The sequence below is a fragment of the Aspergillus fischeri genome, genomic scaffold (genome assembly GCF_000149645.3).
Source record: "Aspergillus fischeri NRRL 181 1099437636252 genomic scaffold, whole genome shotgun sequence".
Lineage (NCBI taxonomy): Eukaryota > Fungi > Ascomycota > Eurotiomycetes > Eurotiales > Aspergillaceae > Aspergillus > Aspergillus fischeri.
Window position 1 is genome coordinate 2389041 of NW_001509768.1, and position 20724 is coordinate 2409764.

Sequence of the window (20724 nt, forward strand, 5' to 3'; positions counted from 1 at the left end):
CTTTGATATTCCCCTCTGAGGGATTTTGCCAAGGTTGGGCACCTCAGAGCCGTCGGTCTTGTCTGGTTCGTTTCAGGTTGATTTGTCCATCCTTCAGTCTATTCGGTGGGCTTCTTCTTGTCGTTCATTCTTCCTTTTCGACACTCTTTTCATCAAGTACTTTTCATCTCAATTCGATCAACGCAAAGATGCTCAAATCCCTTGTGTTCAGCCTGGTGGCTGTCCAAGCGGCAATGGGCTTGAGATTCGCCATGTACATCGATCAGTAAGAAGCCTACCTAGACTTCCTGCACCCAACGCAGGAACAGATTGACGCGATGAGCTGACGATTCAGGTACCACACTGTTGATCTCCCAGGTAGCGACCAGACCCAGGGCGTTACACACGCCATCATGGCTTTCGCTCCATCTAAGCAGTTCAACAGCGACTCTTCGTTCACTCCCTTTGACACTGTCGAGAATATGCGTAAGCGCTTCGCCCCCGACACCAAGGTTATGATCGCCATTGGTGGATGGGGCGATACCGCTGGCTTCTCCGAGGGAGCCAAAGATGAAGCCTCTCGAACCAAGTATGCGAAGAACGTTGCAGCGATGATAAACAATCTGGGCTTCGACGGTGTTGGTAAGTTCGAAGTTGCGGTATGAAACACTCACATAAACATGCAGTGCTCACACTAGCTGATGGTAGATATCGACTGGGAATACCCCGGCGGCAACGGCGACGACTACAAGAAGGTCCCCAACTCCCAGAAAACCGGCGAGATTGAGACGTACCCGCTCTTCCTGCAGGCCATCCGCGACGCCATTGGCAAGGACAAGATCCTGTCTGTTGCAGTCCCAGGTAAACGCGGCGACATGATTGCCTTCACAAAGGAACAAGGACCCAAGATCTGGTCGGCCGTCGACATGGTCAACGTCATGTCGTATGACTTGATGAACCGCCGTGACAACGTGACGAACCACCACACCGGCGTGGCCGGCTCTCTGGATACCATCAAGGCGTACGAGGAGATCGGCCTCGACCCGGCCAAGATGAACCTGGGATTCGCGTACTATGCCAAATGGTTCACGACTGATCCGAACAGCGACTGCGCCGAGCAGCCGATCGGATGTGTCGTCGTTCCGCTGGAGAACCCTGACGGATCGGACCCGGGCAAATCTGGCACCCTGACCTTCGAGAAGAGCACCATGGCTGCTCCCCCGGATAACCTGAGGACCAGCACGGATGGAACCTGTGGCTATGGCAAGGGGACCAAGTGTCCGTCTGGATCGTGCTGCAGTCAGTATGGAAACTGGTATGTTTTCCCCCCTAACTCAACTCTACTAAGACGCGTCTGGGCTTGGCTAATCCGAACAGCGGCACCGGCGATGACTTCTGCCAGGCAGGCTGTCTCTCCGACTATGGCGAGTGCAAGGGCATTTCCGTTACTGATTCCTGGCGCCGCGCGCTCAAGGACGGCAAGACGGATGAGGAGGCAGGCGGACAGTACTACTGGGACAGCACGGCCAATCTCTTCTGGACCTGGGATACTCCTGCGATAATCGACCGCAAGTTCAAGGATATCGTGGATGCCGAGAAGCTGGGCGGTGTCATGGCTTGGAGTCTGGGTGAGGATACTCTGAACTGGGAGCATCTGAAGGCGATGCAGAACGGCCTTAGGCAGTAGTCGGTACTCGGCACTTCATACTTTGTGGCAGCAGTATAGCCATGTTTCAGGGTTAATACCATTACAATTTAAATGCGCTTTAAACCGTTGACCTCTGTCGGATAGTAGACAGTCCGTAGAAGTGAAGAGGGTCCGAAGCAGGTAGAAGCATTGACCAATCCGGACGCGGGATGCGGCACGGGGTCAGGATGGTGGCCGCCATTCCATCCGCAAACATCAATGATGCAGAGACCAGCAGCACGCCTCATGTCGCGTTAAGCAGTTTAAGGGGACCTGGACCTCAAGGCGTGCAGGATGGCATATCCATCTTTCTCTCCAGCAACCGCGCTGCCACGATGAGACTCGTCTGCCTCCTTCTCCCCCTCAGCCTGGGGCTACCAATCACCATTCCCGTCGAAGGCACGGAAGTATACCAACTCCAACACCAAGAATATCACCGACAGCAACAGCAACAACAACTAACAATCCTCGCACAAAACCACTCAGAGCAGGACCAACCTCAAACCCAACCTAGCTCCAGTTCCCACGGCTCATTCATCAACCTCAACCTCAACCTCCACAAGCTCAAGCTCAAGCCCAATAACCACCACCAAAACACTACCAATCAACCAACCGACAAAATCCTCCAAGCATACCTCCACACCCTACGCGCTTCCCACCTCTGCGCGCACATCCTCTCGCAATACGCTCCCGAGCTCCTCGCCCTCGCGCTCTTCTCCCTCCTCCCACTAACCCTCTGCATCCTTGCCCTCGCAGAGCGCATCGCCCGCTCCTGGACTGTCGAGGCGTATCCCGAGCGCGGGCGCGACAGACGCCGGTTTCTGGGCCGGGAGAGGCGGTGTCTGATGCAGGCGAGGAGGGAGAGGGAGAAGAGGGCTGTGCTGGAGAGGGGGTGGTGGATTGCGGAGCGGAAGCGTTGATTCAGTTCAGTTCAATCGGTTTTTGAGTTTTTGTCTGACCCTGGTGACGATACCAGATGGGAACATGACGCTGGGGGCTAGGCTGCGCAGCGCAGATTAACTGAACTCTTGACCTGGGAAAAGCTGATTGTTTGGTGATGGTGATGGTGATGAGGCGGTTCGTGGATCGAACGAACGAGGATCAGGATGGCTGGTCCATCTTGGTTATCCCGCTCAGAGTTGAGTGAGATTCGATATGAAGACGAATATCAGACGACCAACAATGTACAGTTTATCGTATGTATAATACACTTTACATAATATACCCATACAGTTAAACCCGGCATAACCGGCCGTTCTGATCTGGCAGCCCATCCTCACTCTCCACAGTCCAGTCCTCACTACCGACAGCCGTAGGGGCATAGAACAATCCAAACGGATCATACCGCTGCTTCAGCGTATAGAGACGCGCGTAGTTCTCGCCATAGAACGCTTGCTGGAAGTCCGGCTCGAGGATATCTGCCTCAGACATGTACGCCCCTGCGTCAGGGGAGGTAGCTCGCCATTGTCCCAGCACATTGTTGCTGAAATACTTCATGGTATCCAGGATCTCAGCGTTGGTGGCATTGCTGGCCCAGCTGGTTGAGGTGATGGCGTGCATGAGGGTGTTGCGGAAGGCCGGGTTCGCAGAGCTGGCCGGGTAGCCGTCGGGCAGCTCGGCCTTGAGGTTGTATGCGAGCATGGGGTATCCGGCCTCGATGGTGGACTTGACGGTTTCAAAGGTGGTGTTGACGAGAGTGGCGTTCTCCCAGTTCGCACGGGGGAAGAGCCACGAGCCGGTCATCATCGTCGACGAGGCGACTGTCTCCAAGGGGAAGCCAGCCTGCCAGGCGTCGTAGAAGTTGTCGTAGTAGGTCGAATTGGGGGCATAGGTGATGCCTAGCTTTTCGAGCTGGTCGTACCAGGGCTTTATAAGAGCGTGAAACTCCGCGACAGTGTGGTTCACGGCAAAGTAGGGGCTCATCAGGAAGGTGAAGGTGTCGGTACCTGTGGCCATAACCCAGAAATAGGCGTAGGTGCCTGCGTCGGCATTGACGGCGAACCGGTCAAAGTAGGCGCGCACACCGGCCCAGAAGGCGTCGACGGAGACGTTGGTGCCAGTCGAGAAGGAACCGGTCGACACGGTGGCGCCGACCTTGGGGTGGACGAGCGAAATGATCGAGACGACCACACCATAGGTGCCTACCACGTTAGTATGGAAACTCTTCCGAGAGACAGAACGGGACGTACCTCCACCACCTCCACGCAAAGCCCAGAACAAATCGGGATCAGTCTCCTCGGTCACGGTGACGAAGCGACCATTGGCAAGAACTACCTCGAGGGCCAGGACTTGGTCCGCAGCCAAGCCGTAGATGCTGGACATGGGGGAGTGACCACCACCGAGGACGTACCCACCGGCCACGCCAACAGTCTATCCTTCTGTCAACGACGAGTCACATAGTACCACGAATGAGCTTACCTTGCACTCGCCACCAACGGCAGTGAACCCGAATTCCTTAGCCTTGCTGTAGATCTCAAACGCCTCAACACCGGCCCCCATCTTGACAGCGGGACCGCTGTAGCGAGAGCTTTTGTAGTTCTCAATGTACTCAATATCCTTGAGGTTGTGGGTCCAGATGCCCAGGGCACCAGCACCGGTGGACTTGCCGTTGAAGTCGTGGCCGGTGTTCTTGACGACCAGACGGATGCCGGTGTTGCGCGCAAAGTTGACAGCCAACTGGATCTGAGCCACGTTGCTCACATTGACCGCGTAGCTGCTGTAACCACCGACGGTGCAGTTGCCAGAGGGGTCATCGGTAGGCAGACAGGTTCTGCCCTCGTACAGTGGCCACATTATTGATGCGGGATCGGCAGCACTGCCCAATCAGCCAGGAATCTTTGTGGATGAAAAGACAGAACTTACTGCATGTACGAGTTGGTCCAATTGGACGTGACGGCCTCGCATTCCGCCGCATCGTACTCGGGCCACGCGGAATAACAAGAAGCAGCCAGAGGGACAGTCTTGACAAGTGCACCGCCCACAAGCAAGTCAAACAGCTCCCAGGTCCGCTTGGACGGCCATAGAATATCGTTAGGGAAGACCTTGCAGAACTTGACACCGCGAGCGGTCAGATTAGCCGAGACAGAAGCATTGTTACCAAATGCAAAGAGCTGGGTCTGGTTTTGAATGGCGGAGCTGAGGTTGGCCAGCACCGCGTCAGTCAGCTGCAGAGTCTCTGCGGGGAAGAGATGCGCCCCCGCAGTCGTCGAGTTGGAGGACACGGACTGAGCAGCGACAAGTGTCGCCGTGGATTCGGCCGTACAGAAGTTGCAGAGAGCAAGACCCACAATGAGGATGCCCCTGAGGGAGAACGGGTGACAGGGAGCCATCTTTGGAGTGATTGAATGGACGGTCAGCAACAGTGACCAAGTCAGGGATCAAAGACTGGTATTTGAAGACGGGGATGATGCTCAACCATTCAACAAGAGTGTTTAGGCACACCGGATAAACTCTGCATGGAGTATCTATGCCGTGTCAGCCATCACTATGAGGTGGACTTGCAGGAGGAAGAACCCGGCCACCAGTAGTATGCAGCATGGCTGGACTAATTCAGCAATTTGACCAGTAAGATCAATGCTTCGAGTCAGGTCATAGTTTCTGATAGGCAGCAGGGAACCAGAATCGTTAGTAGATAGATAGGTAGATAGATACTAAAGAGGTGAACAGATGGCGAGTAGAAGTCGAGAGGAGACGAAACGTCTCGACCCTCTAGGTTGATAGTGATGCGCCTCAGGTTACAAGCCAAAGCTTGTATCTCCACTTGAGGCATTTAGTAAACTCCGGAGTAATTGAGATAGTTAAATACCAGTGTCTGCTCCTCGCTGTCCTCTTCGCCGATATCTTCCAGTGCAGTTTGATCGTACGTGTGTATGACACCTCCATCGAGGAAGGAGAGAGCCTTCTATGTCACCACCGCAGCGCTCAACCTCTTCACCGACTTTCTCGGCCTCTCCGTCCCCATTGTAATTGTCGTTTGCATCATTCCCTGCTTTGATGGGGTGTAACGTCTTTGACAGCATCTACGCAGTTGAAACGACTCAATCCAACTGCAGCGATTCAACCCAAAATATCGGCTTCCGTATCACCGCAATCGAAGTCGCCAATCGCCGATTGCTGCATTCTCACACCTCCAAAAACCAAGTCATTCTCGGCAAATACTCCTCTCCTCGGCACCTCCAAGGCGGCTCGTCTAAGTATTGAGCCATAAGCAACTAAAGCCGTCGGTTCCAGTCAGGTTTAAGCTTCTCTCGGACCAAGTCCGCCCGCGGCACGCACGACGGGTTCGACCTGGCGGATCCGTACCAGTCAAGCGGATGGAATCTCGGCCGCGAGCTGCACAATTACAGCAGACACCAGACACCAGACACGGCGATAAGACCAGCCTTAACAGCGATGATGGAGCAGCGGAGATTGTTCAGACGATCGACGTATCGGTGCGCTATAACAGACGGGAAGAAGAGAACCTGGTATCGCACTCGCGCGAGGGAAAAATGCACGAATCGACATTCTTGTCTAAGTCCTCTTCTCCTATGTCGATGCATATATAAAAATAATGCCATACTACAATGTCTGCATGATAAACGGCTACACAGGATCACAGCCGAGTTACTGCCGATAAGTGCGGGGTCAAATGGGTGCTGCTGGTGATAAAGTCGCACAGAGCCCCTCATCGCTGATCTTTTCAACTCACCTTCTTCTGCCATCAAATAGGTAACATGTCGAAAATGGCAAAGACGTATCAGTTGCCATTCAAGGTATGCGGCTGTACCAAATCAGCAGCTTGCAATGACTAACTTTCTTCAGCTTGAAGATCCCAGTCTTCTCCATTTCGACTCCTTTGTCGGAGACAAATGGGTTCAGGCTAAAAGTGGGAAACGATTCGAAGTCGTGGGTAGGAACAGACTATTCTCCTCTTATTGAGCCTACGGTAACATCAGTATAGACCCCGGCTCCGACACACCCTGGGCCAGTTGTCCTGCCAATGGCGTGGAAGATGTGAATCCCGCCGTTCAGGCCGCCCACGAAGCGTTCGAAACCTACAAGAAGACCAACCCCCGGCAGCGCGCCCAATGGCTCATGAAATGGGACGCTCTCATCCGGGAGGCGCGGTCCGACCTCGCCCAGATTCTCACCCACGAGACGGGGAAACCCCTCGCCGAATCGTACGGGGAGATCGACTACGCCACGGGCTTCACCTGGTGGTTTGCTGGTGAGGCGGAGCGCATCCACGGCACGATCAGCGTGCCCTCGGCGCCCAACCGTCGCGTCTTCACGGTCAAGCAGCCCATCGGTGTGGCCGCCGCTCTGGTCCCCTGGAATTTCCCCATCGCCATGGTCCTGCGTAAAGCAGGCGCCGCCTTCGCCGCCGGCTGCACGATGATCGTCAAGCCTAGCCCGGAGACTCCCATCACGTCGCTCGTGCTGGCGCACCTAGCGCAACGCGCGGGTTTTCCAGCAGGCGTGTTCAATGTGCTGACCACCGACCTGGAAAACACGCCGTCGCTCAGCGAGGCGCTTTGCAAGCATCCGCTCGTCAAAAAGGTGACATTTACGGGATCCACGCGCGTCGGCAAGCTGATCGCTGCGCACTGCGCCGAGGGGCTGAAGAAGGTGACCCTCGAGCTCGGCGGGAACTGCCCCTTCATCGTGTTCGACGATGCGAACCTCGACCAGGCACTGGACCAGCTGATGGCGCTGAAATGGCGGCATGCAGGCCAGGCGTGCATCACTGCCAACCGTGTGTACGTGCAGGCAGGGATCTACGATAAATTCGCACAGATGCTCAAGGAACGCACGGAGAAGTTGGTTGTCGGCCACGGCGCGCAGCAGGGCACTACCATGGGCCCCGTCACGACACCGCGGGGCCTGGACAAGGCGCTGGCGCAGGTCGAAGATGCGCGCCGCTTAGGCGCGGACGTCATCCTCGGCGGCGGCCCTGTCCCTGGGCAGAAAGGGTACTTCTTCCAGCCCACCATCCTGACAGGGATGAGGGAGGAGATGCTGGTGTCGCGCGAGGAGACGTTTGCACCCATTGCGGCGCTGTACCGGTTTGAGACGGAGGAGGAGGCCGTGCGTATGGCCAACAATACAAGCATGGGACTGGCCAGCTACGCGTTTACCAAGAATATTGACCGTATGTGGCGGATGTTGGAGAATCTTGAGGCGGGCATGATTGGCATGAACACGGGTAATGCGTCGGCAGCGGAGTCGCCGTTTGGCGGCATCAAGGAGTCGGGATACGGCAAGGAGAGTGGGAAAGAGGTGGCTGTCAACGAGTATCTGATCACCAAAACTGGAACCCTGACTATCGAGGGGCAGTACTAGCAAGTTGTTGTATCTTGTTGAAATTGGGGTCAATTTGCCGGATGCCGCGTTTGCATGTGACTATCAGTAAGATTCGACTCCAGCAAAGTATCTACAACTCAAATGGTGGGAATATAATAGGATACTCCGTTGAAGATGACACGGTGCTTGCTCCTCTCCAAAAGAGCTGTCGCCTATAATGACGAGTTGTGTATAAACAGTAGTTGAGTCAATAGACACGTACCGACCAGATGCGGACAGCTCGTGGAAGATTCCCCTTTGCGTATTCTAAACGAGCGACCGAGCGCAGCACCCATGTACGTGGTTATGCATAATACTCACGGACCTCTTTCATATCATGCTTATTCTCGGAGAGCTCTTCAGAAATTAAATACGTAATTAACTAAGTATACTTAGTAGTGTCTGAAGGAACAATAACAATACTAACAATAGCCAACGATTAGTCTATCCGCAGGCTGCAACTCTCTCCACAATAGTCGCCGAATCTGTCTAAACGTCCGCGGTCGGTCGCATCGTCGAGTCTTCCACTTTGAGTGTTGGAGACGAGAGACGATCGTCTAGTTCTCCTATTCAATATTAATCATCATATGCAAGAAATTGGAATCCTCGTCGTCCCCAGTTTCTGATCGGATACTTCCGCTCAGTCGTCTGCCGCCTTGTAACGATCGGCTATCCCTATCGTCCACGAGATGCGAAACTTGCACGAGAGACTCCGCTACAACGTGATCGTCGATTTCCTAATTGAGTAAGCATCTGCTCTGCTCTCCTCTACTTTTCCTCCCTCTCTCACTTACAGGCGCTGGGCCCATTGTAGCGATCACGGCCTTGTCTTGTTCTGTCTGCATTATTAAATTCACACGAGCCCCTTGTTCAACCTTTTTGGTTATTTCTAACGGTCTTTTGGCTTCGTTCCTGCATTGTTATCTTATTGTCACTTCTTCCATGACGCACTAGCCTTCATTGTTGGACTATAAACGAGACGGACTTCTCTCTCCATTTTCATTTCCTTTCCTTCTTCTACTCTCGTAATAATAATGGACCACGATACCCTCGACTCCCTACGACACCTTATCCAATGTCACCCTCTCATCGATAACCATGCGCACAACATCCTCGACAAGGCTTCGGCCTGCAATTACGCTAAATATCCCTTTGAGCAGATCACCTCTGAAGCTCAAGGGGTAGCTCTACAGAATGCGACTTCTACACTGCCGCTTCACCGGGCGGCCTCCCAGCTTGCTGTCCTATACGACTGCCCCTCGTCCGACTGGGAGCAAGTCAAGGCGGCTCGGCAGAAATGGGTGGAGCGCGACTACGACGGCTTGATCCGCCAGTGCCTGCAAGGGACCCATACCTTGCTTCTGGACGACCTCCTCACCGACCAGGACATCGAGCCGTACCAATGGCACGATCAATTCACCGTGTCCGCGACCAAGCGCATTGTGCGCATCGAGGCCCTAGCGGCGCGGATGCTGGCGACCGTGATGCGTGGCTCTAGCATTCCCGAGGCCGGAGATGTGTCTGCCCTCGAGAGTCGGTTTCTGGCGTTCCGTGATGGCTTTAGCAGGATGGTCTCCGAAGCTATTGAAGACCCCGCAGTGGTGGGGTTCAAATCGGTCATCTGTTACCGCACCGGGTTGAATGTCCAGCCAACCGATGAAGACGCAGGCGTTTTGTTGCAATCGTTTGCTCGTACCATCCGCGCCTCAGAGGCCGAGTATCGGGTAGAGGACAAGCCCCTGAACGACTGGCTTGTGCGTCAGACCCTCGACCTGCTCCAAGCCGCCAAATCCGGCAGCAAAGATTGTAAAAACAAGCCGTTGCAGCTCCATACCGGTCTCGGAGATAACGACATCAGTCTGGTGCTGGCCAACCCGGCCTACTTGCAACCGCTGATTGCGCGTTATCCCAAGGTCGACTTTGTGCTGTTGCACTCTTCCTATCCGTACACGCGCGAGGCGGGTTATCTGGCCTGTGTCTATCCCAATGTTTATCTCGATCTCGGGGAGGTCTTCCCCATGGTCAGTCGGGATGCAGAGGAGTCCATCATTCGGGACAGTCTGGACATTGTCCCGACCAAGCGACTTCTCTGGAGTACGGACGGCCACTTTTTCCCGGAAACATTCTACCTAGGCAATAAGCAGTTCCGCGATGTATTAGAAAAGGTACGTCCCGTCGTTGCTTCTATGGTGTACCCGCATTCTGACTGTCACAGGTTTTTGTGGACTACGTCCGTCAAGGAGACTGGACAGTCACACAAGCAAAGGAAGCAGCGGCGGATATCCTTTTCCACAACTCCAACCGTCTCTACGACCTGAACGAGCAGCCGTCGTTCGACCAAATATCCAAGCAAATCACCATCCCCTCCACCAACGCTCTCGACACGTTCATGCGGTGTAATCCCGACGTCAAATATGTGTGGATGCAATGGGTCGACTACACCGCAACGACCCGCCTACGGATCTTCCCCATTCTCGAATTCGCCAAGATCGTGCGCAAGCAGCGTCGCATCGGGATCAGTCTCTGCGTCTTCTGGATGTTGCAGGACGACTCCATGACCCCCGAAGGCACGACAACCGGCCAATTCTACATGGAACCCGACCTGACCAGCCTCAGCCCCAACGTCGGCGTCGACTCCAAAAGCGCCAGTGTCATGACCTTCTGGCGCTCCGAGGACAACGAACCCCTCGAGGGCTGTCCTCGGACCGCACTCCAAAACGTCGTTGATAAACTGCACACCGATCACGGCATCGCCGTCACCTGCGGCTTCGAAATCGAAGTCGTCTTCCTCCGTCCCGATACCGACCCCTCCACCGGTGAAACCCGGTACCTCCCTGCGGTATCCAACCACTCCTGGTCCCAAATGACCGGCGACACGCGCCGCATGCTGCCCCTCCTCGAAGAGATCGCCGACACCCTGGCGGCCATCGGCATCCCGCTCGAGCAATTCCACTCCGAGTCCGCTCCCGGCCAATTCGAATTTGTCCTCCCGCGCAACAGCCCCTTACCCGCCGTCGACACCCTCCTCAAAGCCCGCCAGGTCGTCATCCACATCGCCGAACGCCACGGCCTCCGCGCAACCCTCCACCCGCGACCCCTCCCCAACGTCGCAGGCACCGCCTCCCACGCGCACGTCTCCATCTCCCCATCCACAAACGAGGACTCCTTCCTCGCCGGCGTGCTGGCACACTTCCCCGCCCTGCTGGCCTGCACCCTCGCCCAAGAAACCAGCTACGACCGCGTGAAATCCGGCCTCTGGGCAGGCAGCGAGTGGGTCGCATGGGGCACGCAGAACCGCGAAGCCCCCGTCCGCAAGATCGAGCCGGGACACTGGGAACTCAAGTCCCTCGATGGCCTGGCGAACATGTACGTCGCCATGGCGGCCTTCCTGGGAGCCGGGTACCTAGGCCTCGAGAACAAGATCCCTCTCACGGTAAAGGATTGTCTCTGTATGTTACCTCCTTCCGTTCCTTCCCACTACAAGAATCTGCGTGATGGATGCTAACGATAAGCAGACGACGCGGCGACCCTCACTGACGCGCAACGCGAGGATCTCGGGATCACAACTCGGCTGCCTAATACTCTCGCGCAGAGTCTCGATGCGCTCGAGTCTGATCATGCACTTCAGGAACTGCTCGGTCCGTTCCTGGTTCGAAGTTATGTGATCGTCAAGCGGGCGGAGGCCAAGAAGCTGGCTGCTATGGGCGACGAGGAGCGGAGGAAGTGGCTGATAGAGCGGTATTAATTATGTATGCCCTGTTCACAGGATTGCAATTCATTCTTCAAATCTCATGATATGCTCTACCTAGACTGGGTGCAATTGGTATAGACCGACTAGCTAATGAATGGTTACTGTCATATCTAATATTGCCTCTGAATGCAAATTCTCTTCAATTATTTAAGTGTTCTCTTTTCATGTAATATGTAAACATACAAAGGGGTATCACGTTTATCGACCTCTAACCGTATACAGAGGGGTAATCCCATCATAGAAGAGAAAGAAAATGAAAAAAAAAAAAGATGCAGGCCAGTATAGTCATGCAATGCAATCAACCGAAATCAGAGACCGTCATGAAGCCCGTCCATGTCATAAACCGCATTCAATAATGTCATGAAGCAGAGGGCGACGGAGACGGGGACTTTCTATCCCGTAGGCCCCGTTCCGCCCATTCATCCAACAGTCTGGAGACTTCTTTGAACGACACCGGTTTCGTCAGAAACAAGTCCACCCCGGACGTGAGGGCCTCGGATTCGTCACGCGAACTGCTCAGTCCCGTCAGTGCAATGATCGTGGCCGGTCCACACCCATCGCGCTCTCTCTCCAGAGCGCGGATGGCGCGTGTGGCTTCGAAGCCGTTCATAACCGGCATAGAGATATCTTTCCTCTTCGTCAGCATGTCAGTTTAATCTGGGGTTGATTTGCCTACCCATGAAAATGAGGTCGTAACCCTGCTGCATCCTTTCCACCGCGTCCACGGCCAATTTGCCATTTTCCGCAGAATCCAGAACCTCCAAATCCCGTTTCTTCATAAACGTCAACATCAAATTCAGATTGATCGAATTATCGTCCACTACAAGGATGCGTGCCTTGCGCTCGACGCGCTTGCTCGCCGTCTCCGACGGTGTGGGCAGTGGCGACATGGAGGTATCGCTGCCGTGAGGTGCGTCGGCGATGTCGGACGAGCTCTGTGACTGTCCCGAATCTTCGGAGGAGGAAAGGGCCCCGGGTCTAAACGAGGCGGCGGGAGTAAGATCACCGGTCGCAGCAAGCGGATCTGCCTCGGTCAAGTCCGCGCACGGCGAAGGGATGCCATTACTCATCCGGGGTCGTTCGGGAAGTTCAATGCGCGGCGGCAACGTGACGCCCCCACGTGGTCCATTATCAAGGCATTTCCTGATGCAACGGGCCAGCTTGTGCGGACCGCACGGGCGACGGATGATGTCCACAAAAGCGGCAATCGGTGACCACTCTGCCCGGATAGCGCTGTAATCAACTGACTTGTTGCAGAGGATCAAGAGTGAAGGGAGAATGCCAGTGACAGCCTCCTTTGAGATGCTCGCCAAGCTATCCTCGTCTGCCAAAAGCACGTCGATGGGCTCTTGCGACGCCAAGGAAACCAGCTCCAGACCGTACCAGTCCGTCAGGTAGCGTGCAATGATGGACCAGAAGCGATGTTCGAGGGCATAAGCAGGCTCGACACCAAGAATGGAAACCCGTCTGCCGCCATGGCTGTCGCGGAGCGAACAGGCCTCGTTCATTGTGTCGTCCTGTCTCGCCGGAACCGACGGTGAAGTCAGGCTGTCCTCGAGACTGTCCTCCGGATCTGGGCGTGTTAAAGGAAGAGATACCTTGACCGTCGTGCCTTCACCAGGCCGGCTGTGGACGTTGATAGTCCCGTTCAACGCTTTGACGAGACTTCGAACGATCGATAGGCCCAGCCCAGTTCCCACCGCCAAAGTATCCTCTTGGGCGAATGGTGTGAACAAGCGCCCCCGTAAGAACGCTTCCGAAATGCCTTTGCCCGTATCTGAAACGGTCAAAGTCACAAGTTCTTCCACACCATGTCGGCGTGACCGGCTCTCGGACGCCTCGGTGACCTCCAGGTGCACCGAGACCCTGCCCGACTCGGTGTACTTCATGGCATTGCCAAAGACGTTCATGATAATGCGCCGCAACGCACCCGGTTGAGTCCGATACACCCAGTTGTTCTGCGCGATATCCATCACTACTTCTACGTCCGCTGAAGTATCCGGCTTGGGCTTTCGCCGCGCAAGCGAGAGCGTAGCAGCCGAGTTCGGTGAAAGGACAGACTGTTCAGAGGAAGCCATCGAGTTCTGTCCGTATGTATGGCCTAAACACACGCCCTCCACCACCTCCTCAGCCAGGACGGCAAGATCTGTCGTGATCAATGTGTCCAGATGCGCGGAAATCTTGTCCATGCTCGTCAATTCCGCAGGCGAAGTCTTGTTCCTCTTGAGCTGACGCCAGGTCCTCTCGAGGGAAACAATCTTGCTGAAGTCTAGGACTTGATTCATAGTATCCAACAGTGTCCGACCGCACGCGTTGATCGTCTCCAGCAGAGACAGTTGGAATTCATCGAGGTCTGTGCCGTGCAAAAACTCGGTGGCCGCCAAAATGCCGTGGAGAGGACTGCGAAGTTCATGTCTATACCCAATTATGTCAATGACCGGTCGATGAACCAAGCTCGCTTTCTCCGTCTCTAATACTTACGAGATACTTCCAATAAAATCGCCCTTCTGCCGATCGGAGATCAGGGACTGGACCCGGTTGCACTCTGCCATGATGGATGATCCGAAGCCCAGAACCGAACTCAGCTCGACAGAAGGGCTGAAGACACGCGTCTCTATTGTGTTCCAACAGAAGCAACCCGCAAACCACTGGGAATTGGCAGCGTTCCACAAAGGAACGAACATGACCTGAGTCGCGTTCGGAAAGAAGAGATTCAACATGGCGTTTTCCGTTTGTTTCCACTTCTTGCCACTGCCCCGAGGCGGCTCGGTGCGTTTCATGCTGCGGTTTCCGTTTGGCTTTTCGTCATCGGAGCTCGAGAGAATCCCATCTCGATGAAAGGACCAAAGCTTGCCCTTAGTGTATCGACGTAGCAGCTGGTGCAGAAACCCGCTGTCGAGATTTGCAGCAGGATACAGCACTGTCGAGCCCGGCCCCGGGGCAAAAGGTTCGTCTCTGGTGGAGACAGCCAATACAGGAGCCGCGGGACCGGTCTCGCCCGAGCAATCACTTCCGGTCTCGAAATCCAGCATGTGGCTGTTATTGGCCTCCAAGAAGATGACACCACCATCGGCATCCAACTCGAGACTTTCGCGGAGAAGATTGGCGGCTCTCCGAAACGCCCAGGAGCTGCTATGTGATTCGTCTAACTTCAGCCCCTTCCTTCTGCTTCCCGCCCACCAATCCGGGAGTGGTGTGTCCGGCCCGGAAGAATTGTTTTGGTCACCATTGTCGGCTTTTGAGTCTGATACCGAGCTGCTGGAGCGTGCATCGATACTGTGAGAGCGCTTGGAGGGAAGTTCGAAACTCTGAGAGGACCCGCCCGAGAGGTGGTTGGCCCTCACACCGGACGACGCGGGGGTGCTGAGCGTAGGGGCAGAACTGCCTGAACACGAGGGATGAGGGTCGACAAAGCTAGAACTGCCCTCTACGAAATAACTCAGACCCCGGGACAATCGAGCTGCACGTCTTCCCTCCGAGGCCTGCCGGCTCACCTGTAGAAAGTCCATGATAAGCATTCCCAATGAGCCAAAAATCTCCTTCTCAAGGTCAGAAAAGCCATCGCGAGGCTTGGTATCCAGCGCAAAGAAGCACCCAATGTTGATTTTTGTTTCTGTCGTTAGAGGCGTCCCGGCGTAAAATCGAAACCGAGGTCCGTCGGTGACGAAAGGGATGTTCTTGTAAGACGCGCTCTCCTGCAGGTCATTGACCACAAGGAAACTGTATTCTTTTGGATCTCTCGAAGACGGTGGAAGTGCTACCGTAGCCTATAGCGGACAGAATTCAGTCACTGCCATAACACACAAAGATAATAATAGTAATTCAGCTGGGAAAGACCTACCTCGCACATTCCCCAAGCACAGGACGGCAGGGTAGAGCAACCATCCCAGATCCCATCTCCCTCGGCCTCATAAGCACGGACATCACTACCAACGGGGGACTGACTTGCTTGGGCGAGAATGAACTGCGAATCTCTGTCGGATACACTGTAATGCAGAAGAAAAATTCCATCAGCTATAATTGATCGTCCCGACTGTAGCTAGTAGGTAAAGTAGCCGTACCTGATTATCACACGCTCCACATTTAGACGCAGTGCTGCAAGTTGAGCAAAGGATGTCAAAGTAGCATTGTTCTGGCCTAGAACCAGAGTCTCAGGGACCACCGGCGATAACGGAGAATCTTCCCCGGTGGTCGCCAGTGGTGGTGACAATTGTGGTGGGGGCGGCGGTAAGGGTGAGGGTGCAGAGGGCGCATGGATCGAGGCATCAAGGGCTTGCGCCGTGGCTGGCGGGAGAAAATCATCGCCGATCGGAGCATTGTTCACACTGAAGGTGTCTAACTGAGGGAGACGTTCAGGTTGAAAGTAGCGATAGAGCTCGCGAGCTCTGCGACCGGCGTTATGGTCATCTCGGCGACTTCGAGATGTGGATGCCATAACTCAGTAGTAGTATTCGGATCGGTGATCACGATAGGGACGGAGGGAGAAAAAGAAGATTAGCCGACGGGACCGATTTTCAAACGTTGAGATCCATTCTTGGCCCAATGAGAGAGGAATGGGGCGTCAGTCGACGTCAGAATAGGTTGTGGCAGCTTGCAAGAAACAGAGGCCAAGCAGCCAGCAATAATGATGAGACCGACAGAGGGCAGCCTACGGAGGACAAAAAGGAGTATATGAGCGGCTTGAAAACCGAGATTCAAGGATAGGAGAGAAGAGGGTTGTTGGATGTAGGAGAAAAAGTGATGGGCCACAGCAACCAACTTTTTTTTCTGGCTCTCTTTGATTACAGGATCTGCAAAAGTGGCATGTGCCCGAATTTGCGGGAGGGGAAGACGATGAAGGGTGAACCGCTTAAAAGGAAGAGAGCAGGTTGGTGGGAGGAGATGGTAGAATGGATCTGTAGTATAAAAGAAGGCAACACCTCCTAGAAGAAGGAAAGACCTTAGATAATAGAATAGCTACAGCGAATGCGACAGACACATTTGACCACCTCGCTTGACGATTCGCAACACATTCTCTGGCAAATGTTGGAAACCGATTCTGCTCCACCATTGAAATCCGTCTGACCATCCCAGTTTTGCCTCAAGGATATGGATCGGGCAGTGATCACTCAAAGGAGGAATTATGCTGAAGTTATGAGTAACCACCATCGTCATCATCGGCATCACAATAAGAATAACATGAGTTATATGACATGGGCCCATGGCCGTGACACTTGTGCAAGGGACTGGGCAGAATATCTGCCAGTCCGTCAATCAAAATCCGCCACTCTCCATGATTATTATAAACTGCCCTTGATGGAGCCCATTATCCATGGGCCGGGGACACTCACAGCTCCAGTCTTCCAGGGATTCTTTAAGGCACAGTGACAATACTAGCCAGTAACAGAACTAATAATGATAAGGTATCTGAATCTCCTACCTACTGTAGCTACTCCGTACTGAACCTAGGTACCTTGTCTTACCCTATTAGTCAATTCCCCCATCTTGGTTCCCTGTTTCCTGGCATGAGCCAAGCCTTTTCTGGTAACACAGGGGCAGCAGTAAACCTTCTGATTGGTGACCATTCTCTTTCGGCTTGGAAAGCCGCCAGTCAGAGCTCGAGTTGCAGAATCAGGGCAGCACAGATCGGAGGTTGATGCGGGGCGGTGGGCTCTGATCACAGGAGCTATCTAGGCACAAAAGGCCATTTCTTTCTAATTGTACTGGCCACTGCTGAACCTCGGAGTATTATCAATACTATTAATAATATGGTCAATGCTACGTATAAGATCTTAAACTAAGCTGATCTGCAGAAGCCGCTACCATCATTCTGGTGTCACCATGATCCTGTGGAGGCAGTGGATTGCCTCTTCTCATTCTGATTGTTGGCCGTTTTATCCAACGAGTCTTGTTCGACACGGACCACCTAATGCGATGGGACTAGTGGGACGGCAGATTAATGGCTGGCACATGTGGCGAGTGACGCAGATCATCTGCCTGTGCAGACCACAGCAAGGGATAACTGAATAACTTTCGTTGCAATGATGCTTGGTCTTCGTCTATACTCATTTATGTATATTTAATCATAACTTGTACATCTGAGCAATTCTCATCCGATTGATAACTGTCGTCACTCAAAACTTCTCCATCAAACACTTCCGTACCGTCCACATTCGCGCTCGCTTGCCGTAGATGTACATGGGTATCGTGAAAAACAAACATCCAAGTTGAATGCCCCCGAGCGCGAGGAATACCGTCCGCGCGCCATCGGCCTCGAGCCAGTCGACAATGAACAACGAAAAAATCAGGCCGTGAAATACGTCTAAAATCGGAATCTGTTAGCTTCTCGCTCTCTTTACGGGAGGGAATTCAAAGACCTACTCTTGCTCCAGTTCAGAGTCACCAAGGCCTCACCGGCATACTGCCGGTAGCTATCCACGCAGAAAGTGATCGATGTCGTGCTGCCGAGACAGCATCCAAATGAGATCAGACCGAAGAAGATCGTAGGCACGATCCAGGAATCTTTCTCCTCCGTGCTCCATCCGAATGCCATCAATCCCGCCGAAGTCGATAGAGCAATAGGGATGGCCATGACAAGACGGAATTCGGGCTCGTAGACGCCTCCATTGCGCCGGGACATGAATCGCACAATCACATCGGATACTTTACCGGCAACCGCGGTTCCTAAAAGACCGCCGACAAAGGGCGAGATATAAATCAGGCCTGTCTGTAGTGGTGTGAAGTTGTAACCATGCGGGCCCTGGTACAGATGCGCCACAGACTCGGACAGCACGATAAGCCATCCAACCGACAGTGCATACACTACTGATGACCAGAGAACAGCTGGGTAGGCGAACAGAATGAACGGTCGCATGGCGACTCGTAACCATTTGTCATGCGAGATTCGCCCGTTCCAGACTCGCAGATAATGCGTAAAGGGGATTTGAGGTTTCTCTCGTAGTCGGTTGGTATACACCTGGGACGGAGGCAGTGGTACGGCTGAACCCACGGATTCGCTACGCGCGGGCGACACAGCAGGTTGCCTAGCAGATTCGAGATCGCGCTGAGAGTCCGACTCACGAGTGACCGCTGGAGCAGGTATTTGTAGGGACGCATCGTGCTTCTCAGGATCCGCCAAGACCAACTGATCGTTGTGCTCGGCTGGCGTCTCGGATGGCAATATCCGGTCGTTGTCTTCAAGATTTCTTTCCTTCTTATCTACGGGGTTTCCTTCCTGATCTGGATCCTCCACAAAGCCGACGTGACCCTTGTTGGACTTTCTGGGAGCGGGTGAGATATGGTCTCCATTCAAGGCTGGGTTCTCTAGACGGTGGTGAAGTTGTCGACCCCGGAGAAGGTCCGATACGCTCTGTATCATATGAGGACGCTTGTGAGAGCGACGAGGACGCGGAGTGCGATCCCAGAACGTTTCGGGAACGAAAAAGAAGAGGAGGACGAGACAAGCACCAACAATAATTGCGACAATCCAAAACACCCAACGCCATCCCATACGGCCGATAATAGCAGCGCTGACCAGAGGCACGAGGTTTTTGCCACCGAGAAGGAGAAGAGTGTAGATGCCAACACGATATGCTCGCTCATGCAGGAAGTAGATTTCGGCAATAGTGGCCGAGGGAAGACACTCGACAGTACTGACGGCGATCCCTTGGAAAACCCGAGCAATCACCAAACTGGGGTAATTTGGAGACAAGGCACACCACACGGCAGAAAGGACAAAGAGTGTAGCCCCTAGGAGATAGACTGGTCGCTTTCCCCATAGAATTGCGGTCGGTGACATTATGACCGACCCGACTCCGAGACCCAACATGTATAACCCGGTGGTGTAGGCTACTTTCTGAGTGCTCACACCGTAGCTCTCAGAGACCTGGTTGAACCCAGCAGCAAGAATGGGTGTCATTCCTCCTCCCATTAAGCAGTAGAAGCCCAAGGAGAGCAACGCAGCATCGCGCCGCCACATGGGCCAGTTCAGCGGGTCATTAACGGAATCATCTGGCTGCGGATTGAGGACAATTCGACCGTCTGCCGTCTTTTTTGGCTGGGGCGCCGTCGTGCGCGATGAAGAGCGAGAGCCAGGAATGACATTAGGTAGAGAAGATGCGGATGTTCGCCGCTGCTGGTGTCGCAGACCCAATGGTTCGTTACGATTCGAGGAGAGCAACAGCACCGTTCCTAGAGATCGTCAGGACTGTTCAACATTGGCAAGACAGGCGTGTAAACGTACCTGGTACTTCATCCGTCTCCTTGTCGCTAAGAATCCCTAAAGTCGCCTTCGAACGATAGCTCCGGCTATTGACGGACTCCGACTCCTCGGACTCTGCCTTTCCCGACCCTCTCCTTCTGAAGAACCTGTTCATCAAGCCTTGCGCTGGTTCACGCTGCGAAGCAGCGCCATCCAGACGTTCGCTTGGGAGGTTGACAGAGGATGTCTCATCCTCGGCCATCTTCACCCGATGAACGATGGAGACCACCTCGGACTCCTCCTTGGGTTTGGACCTGAAAACCCTGATACAGAAACACATGGTTAGTTTCGATCTTTGCTAAAATTGTGAGAAAACCGAAGCGGCGCGGAACAAGTGCCCGAGTTATAATCACCTGTTGCAGCTAGGAGCTGATTGTTGCAGAAAGTGGCACAACGCCACTAGAATGTGAGAAATGCTACGATAACAGTCTAGACCCGACCTCTGCAGCTCTAGAATTGCCTGATTTGCCGTAACTCGAGAATGTGAAAGCAAGATGACCTTCCCTAAAGTTAGGGGTCAGATCACGGCCTACGAGCGGAGACCGGAGGGAGCACCTGAGCAACGATTGCTGACAGGCATCGCTGAAGGGAGGAATGGATAAGTAAAGAATGAGAATGAAGAAAGAGGAATGAGGAAGAAGAGCGATTAATATACGGAGTCCGCGGAGATGACAGGTGGACGTTGGGAGTCGGTGAAGCTCGAGGACAAGAGGACCGGAGCTTGATGCCCAGACCATCACGCGG

At 54.0% G+C, this 20724-nt stretch overlaps 7 protein-coding genes across 7 annotated transcripts, besides 2 other annotated features; 4 read left to right on the forward strand and 3 right to left on the reverse strand.

The window, feature by feature from the left end:
- Window positions 1–188: 188 nt before the first annotated feature.
- NFIA_070090 (putative glycosyl hydrolase, family 18) lies at window positions 189–1666 on the forward strand (the record flags this gene model as incomplete). Its single annotated transcript, XM_001263734.1, has 4 exons — window positions 189–265; window positions 335–621; window positions 688–1294; window positions 1357–1666. The coding sequence occupies 4 exons, from the start codon at window positions 189–191 to the stop codon at window positions 1664–1666; spliced, it is 1281 nt and encodes a 426-aa protein (XP_001263735.1).
- A 188-nt stretch (window positions 1667–1854) lies between these two features.
- Window positions 1855–2586, forward strand: NFIA_070100 (uncharacterized protein; the record flags this gene model as incomplete). The annotated part of the gene is made up of 1 exon (XM_001263735.1): window positions 1855–2586. The coding sequence occupies one exon, from the start codon at window positions 1855–1857 to the stop codon at window positions 2584–2586; it is 732 nt and encodes a 243-aa protein (XP_001263736.1).
- Window positions 2080–2131: a microsatellite.
- A 132-nt stretch (window positions 2587–2718) lies between the features above and the next one.
- Window positions 2719–2738: a microsatellite.
- Window positions 2739–2899: 161 nt separating this feature from the next.
- On the reverse strand, window positions 2900–4995 carry NFIA_070110 (FAD-dependent oxidoreductase; the record flags this gene model as incomplete). Its single annotated transcript, XM_001263736.1, has 4 exons — window positions 2900–3807; window positions 3856–4036; window positions 4085–4481; window positions 4529–4995. 4 exons carry the CDS (start codon window positions 4993–4995, stop codon window positions 2900–2902), a joined length of 1953 nt encoding a protein of 650 aa, XP_001263737.1.
- A 1386-nt stretch (window positions 4996–6381) lies between these two features.
- Window positions 6382–7990, forward strand: NFIA_070120 (NAD-dependent succinate-semialdehyde dehydrogenase; the record flags this gene model as incomplete). The annotated part of the gene is made up of 3 exons (XM_001263737.1): window positions 6382–6420; window positions 6470–6557; window positions 6609–7990. 3 exons carry the CDS (start codon window positions 6382–6384, stop codon window positions 7988–7990), a joined length of 1509 nt encoding a protein of 502 aa, XP_001263738.1.
- Window positions 7991–9024: 1034 nt separating this feature from the next.
- Window positions 9025–11735, forward strand: fluG (extracellular developmental signal biosynthesis protein FluG; the record flags this gene model as incomplete). Its single annotated transcript, XM_001263738.1, has 3 exons — window positions 9025–10155; window positions 10206–11439; window positions 11506–11735. 3 exons carry the CDS (start codon window positions 9025–9027, stop codon window positions 11733–11735), a joined length of 2595 nt encoding a protein of 864 aa, XP_001263739.1.
- A 364-nt stretch (window positions 11736–12099) lies between these two features.
- Window positions 12100–16176, reverse strand: NFIA_070140 (putative sensor histidine kinase/response regulator; the record flags this gene model as incomplete). Its single annotated transcript, XM_001263739.1, has 5 exons — window positions 12100–12368; window positions 12418–14156; window positions 14223–15508; window positions 15583–15727; window positions 15803–16176. The coding sequence occupies 5 exons, from the start codon at window positions 16174–16176 to the stop codon at window positions 12100–12102; spliced, it is 3813 nt and encodes a 1270-aa protein (XP_001263740.1).
- A 1678-nt stretch (window positions 16177–17854) lies between these two features.
- NFIA_070150 (putative MFS transporter) lies at window positions 17855–20260 on the reverse strand (the record flags this gene model as incomplete). The annotated part of the gene is made up of 3 exons (XM_001263740.1): window positions 17855–18042; window positions 18102–19910; window positions 19963–20260. The coding sequence occupies 3 exons, from the start codon at window positions 20258–20260 to the stop codon at window positions 17855–17857; spliced, it is 2295 nt and encodes a 764-aa protein (XP_001263741.1).
- Between the last annotated feature and the right edge of the window lie 464 nt (window positions 20261–20724).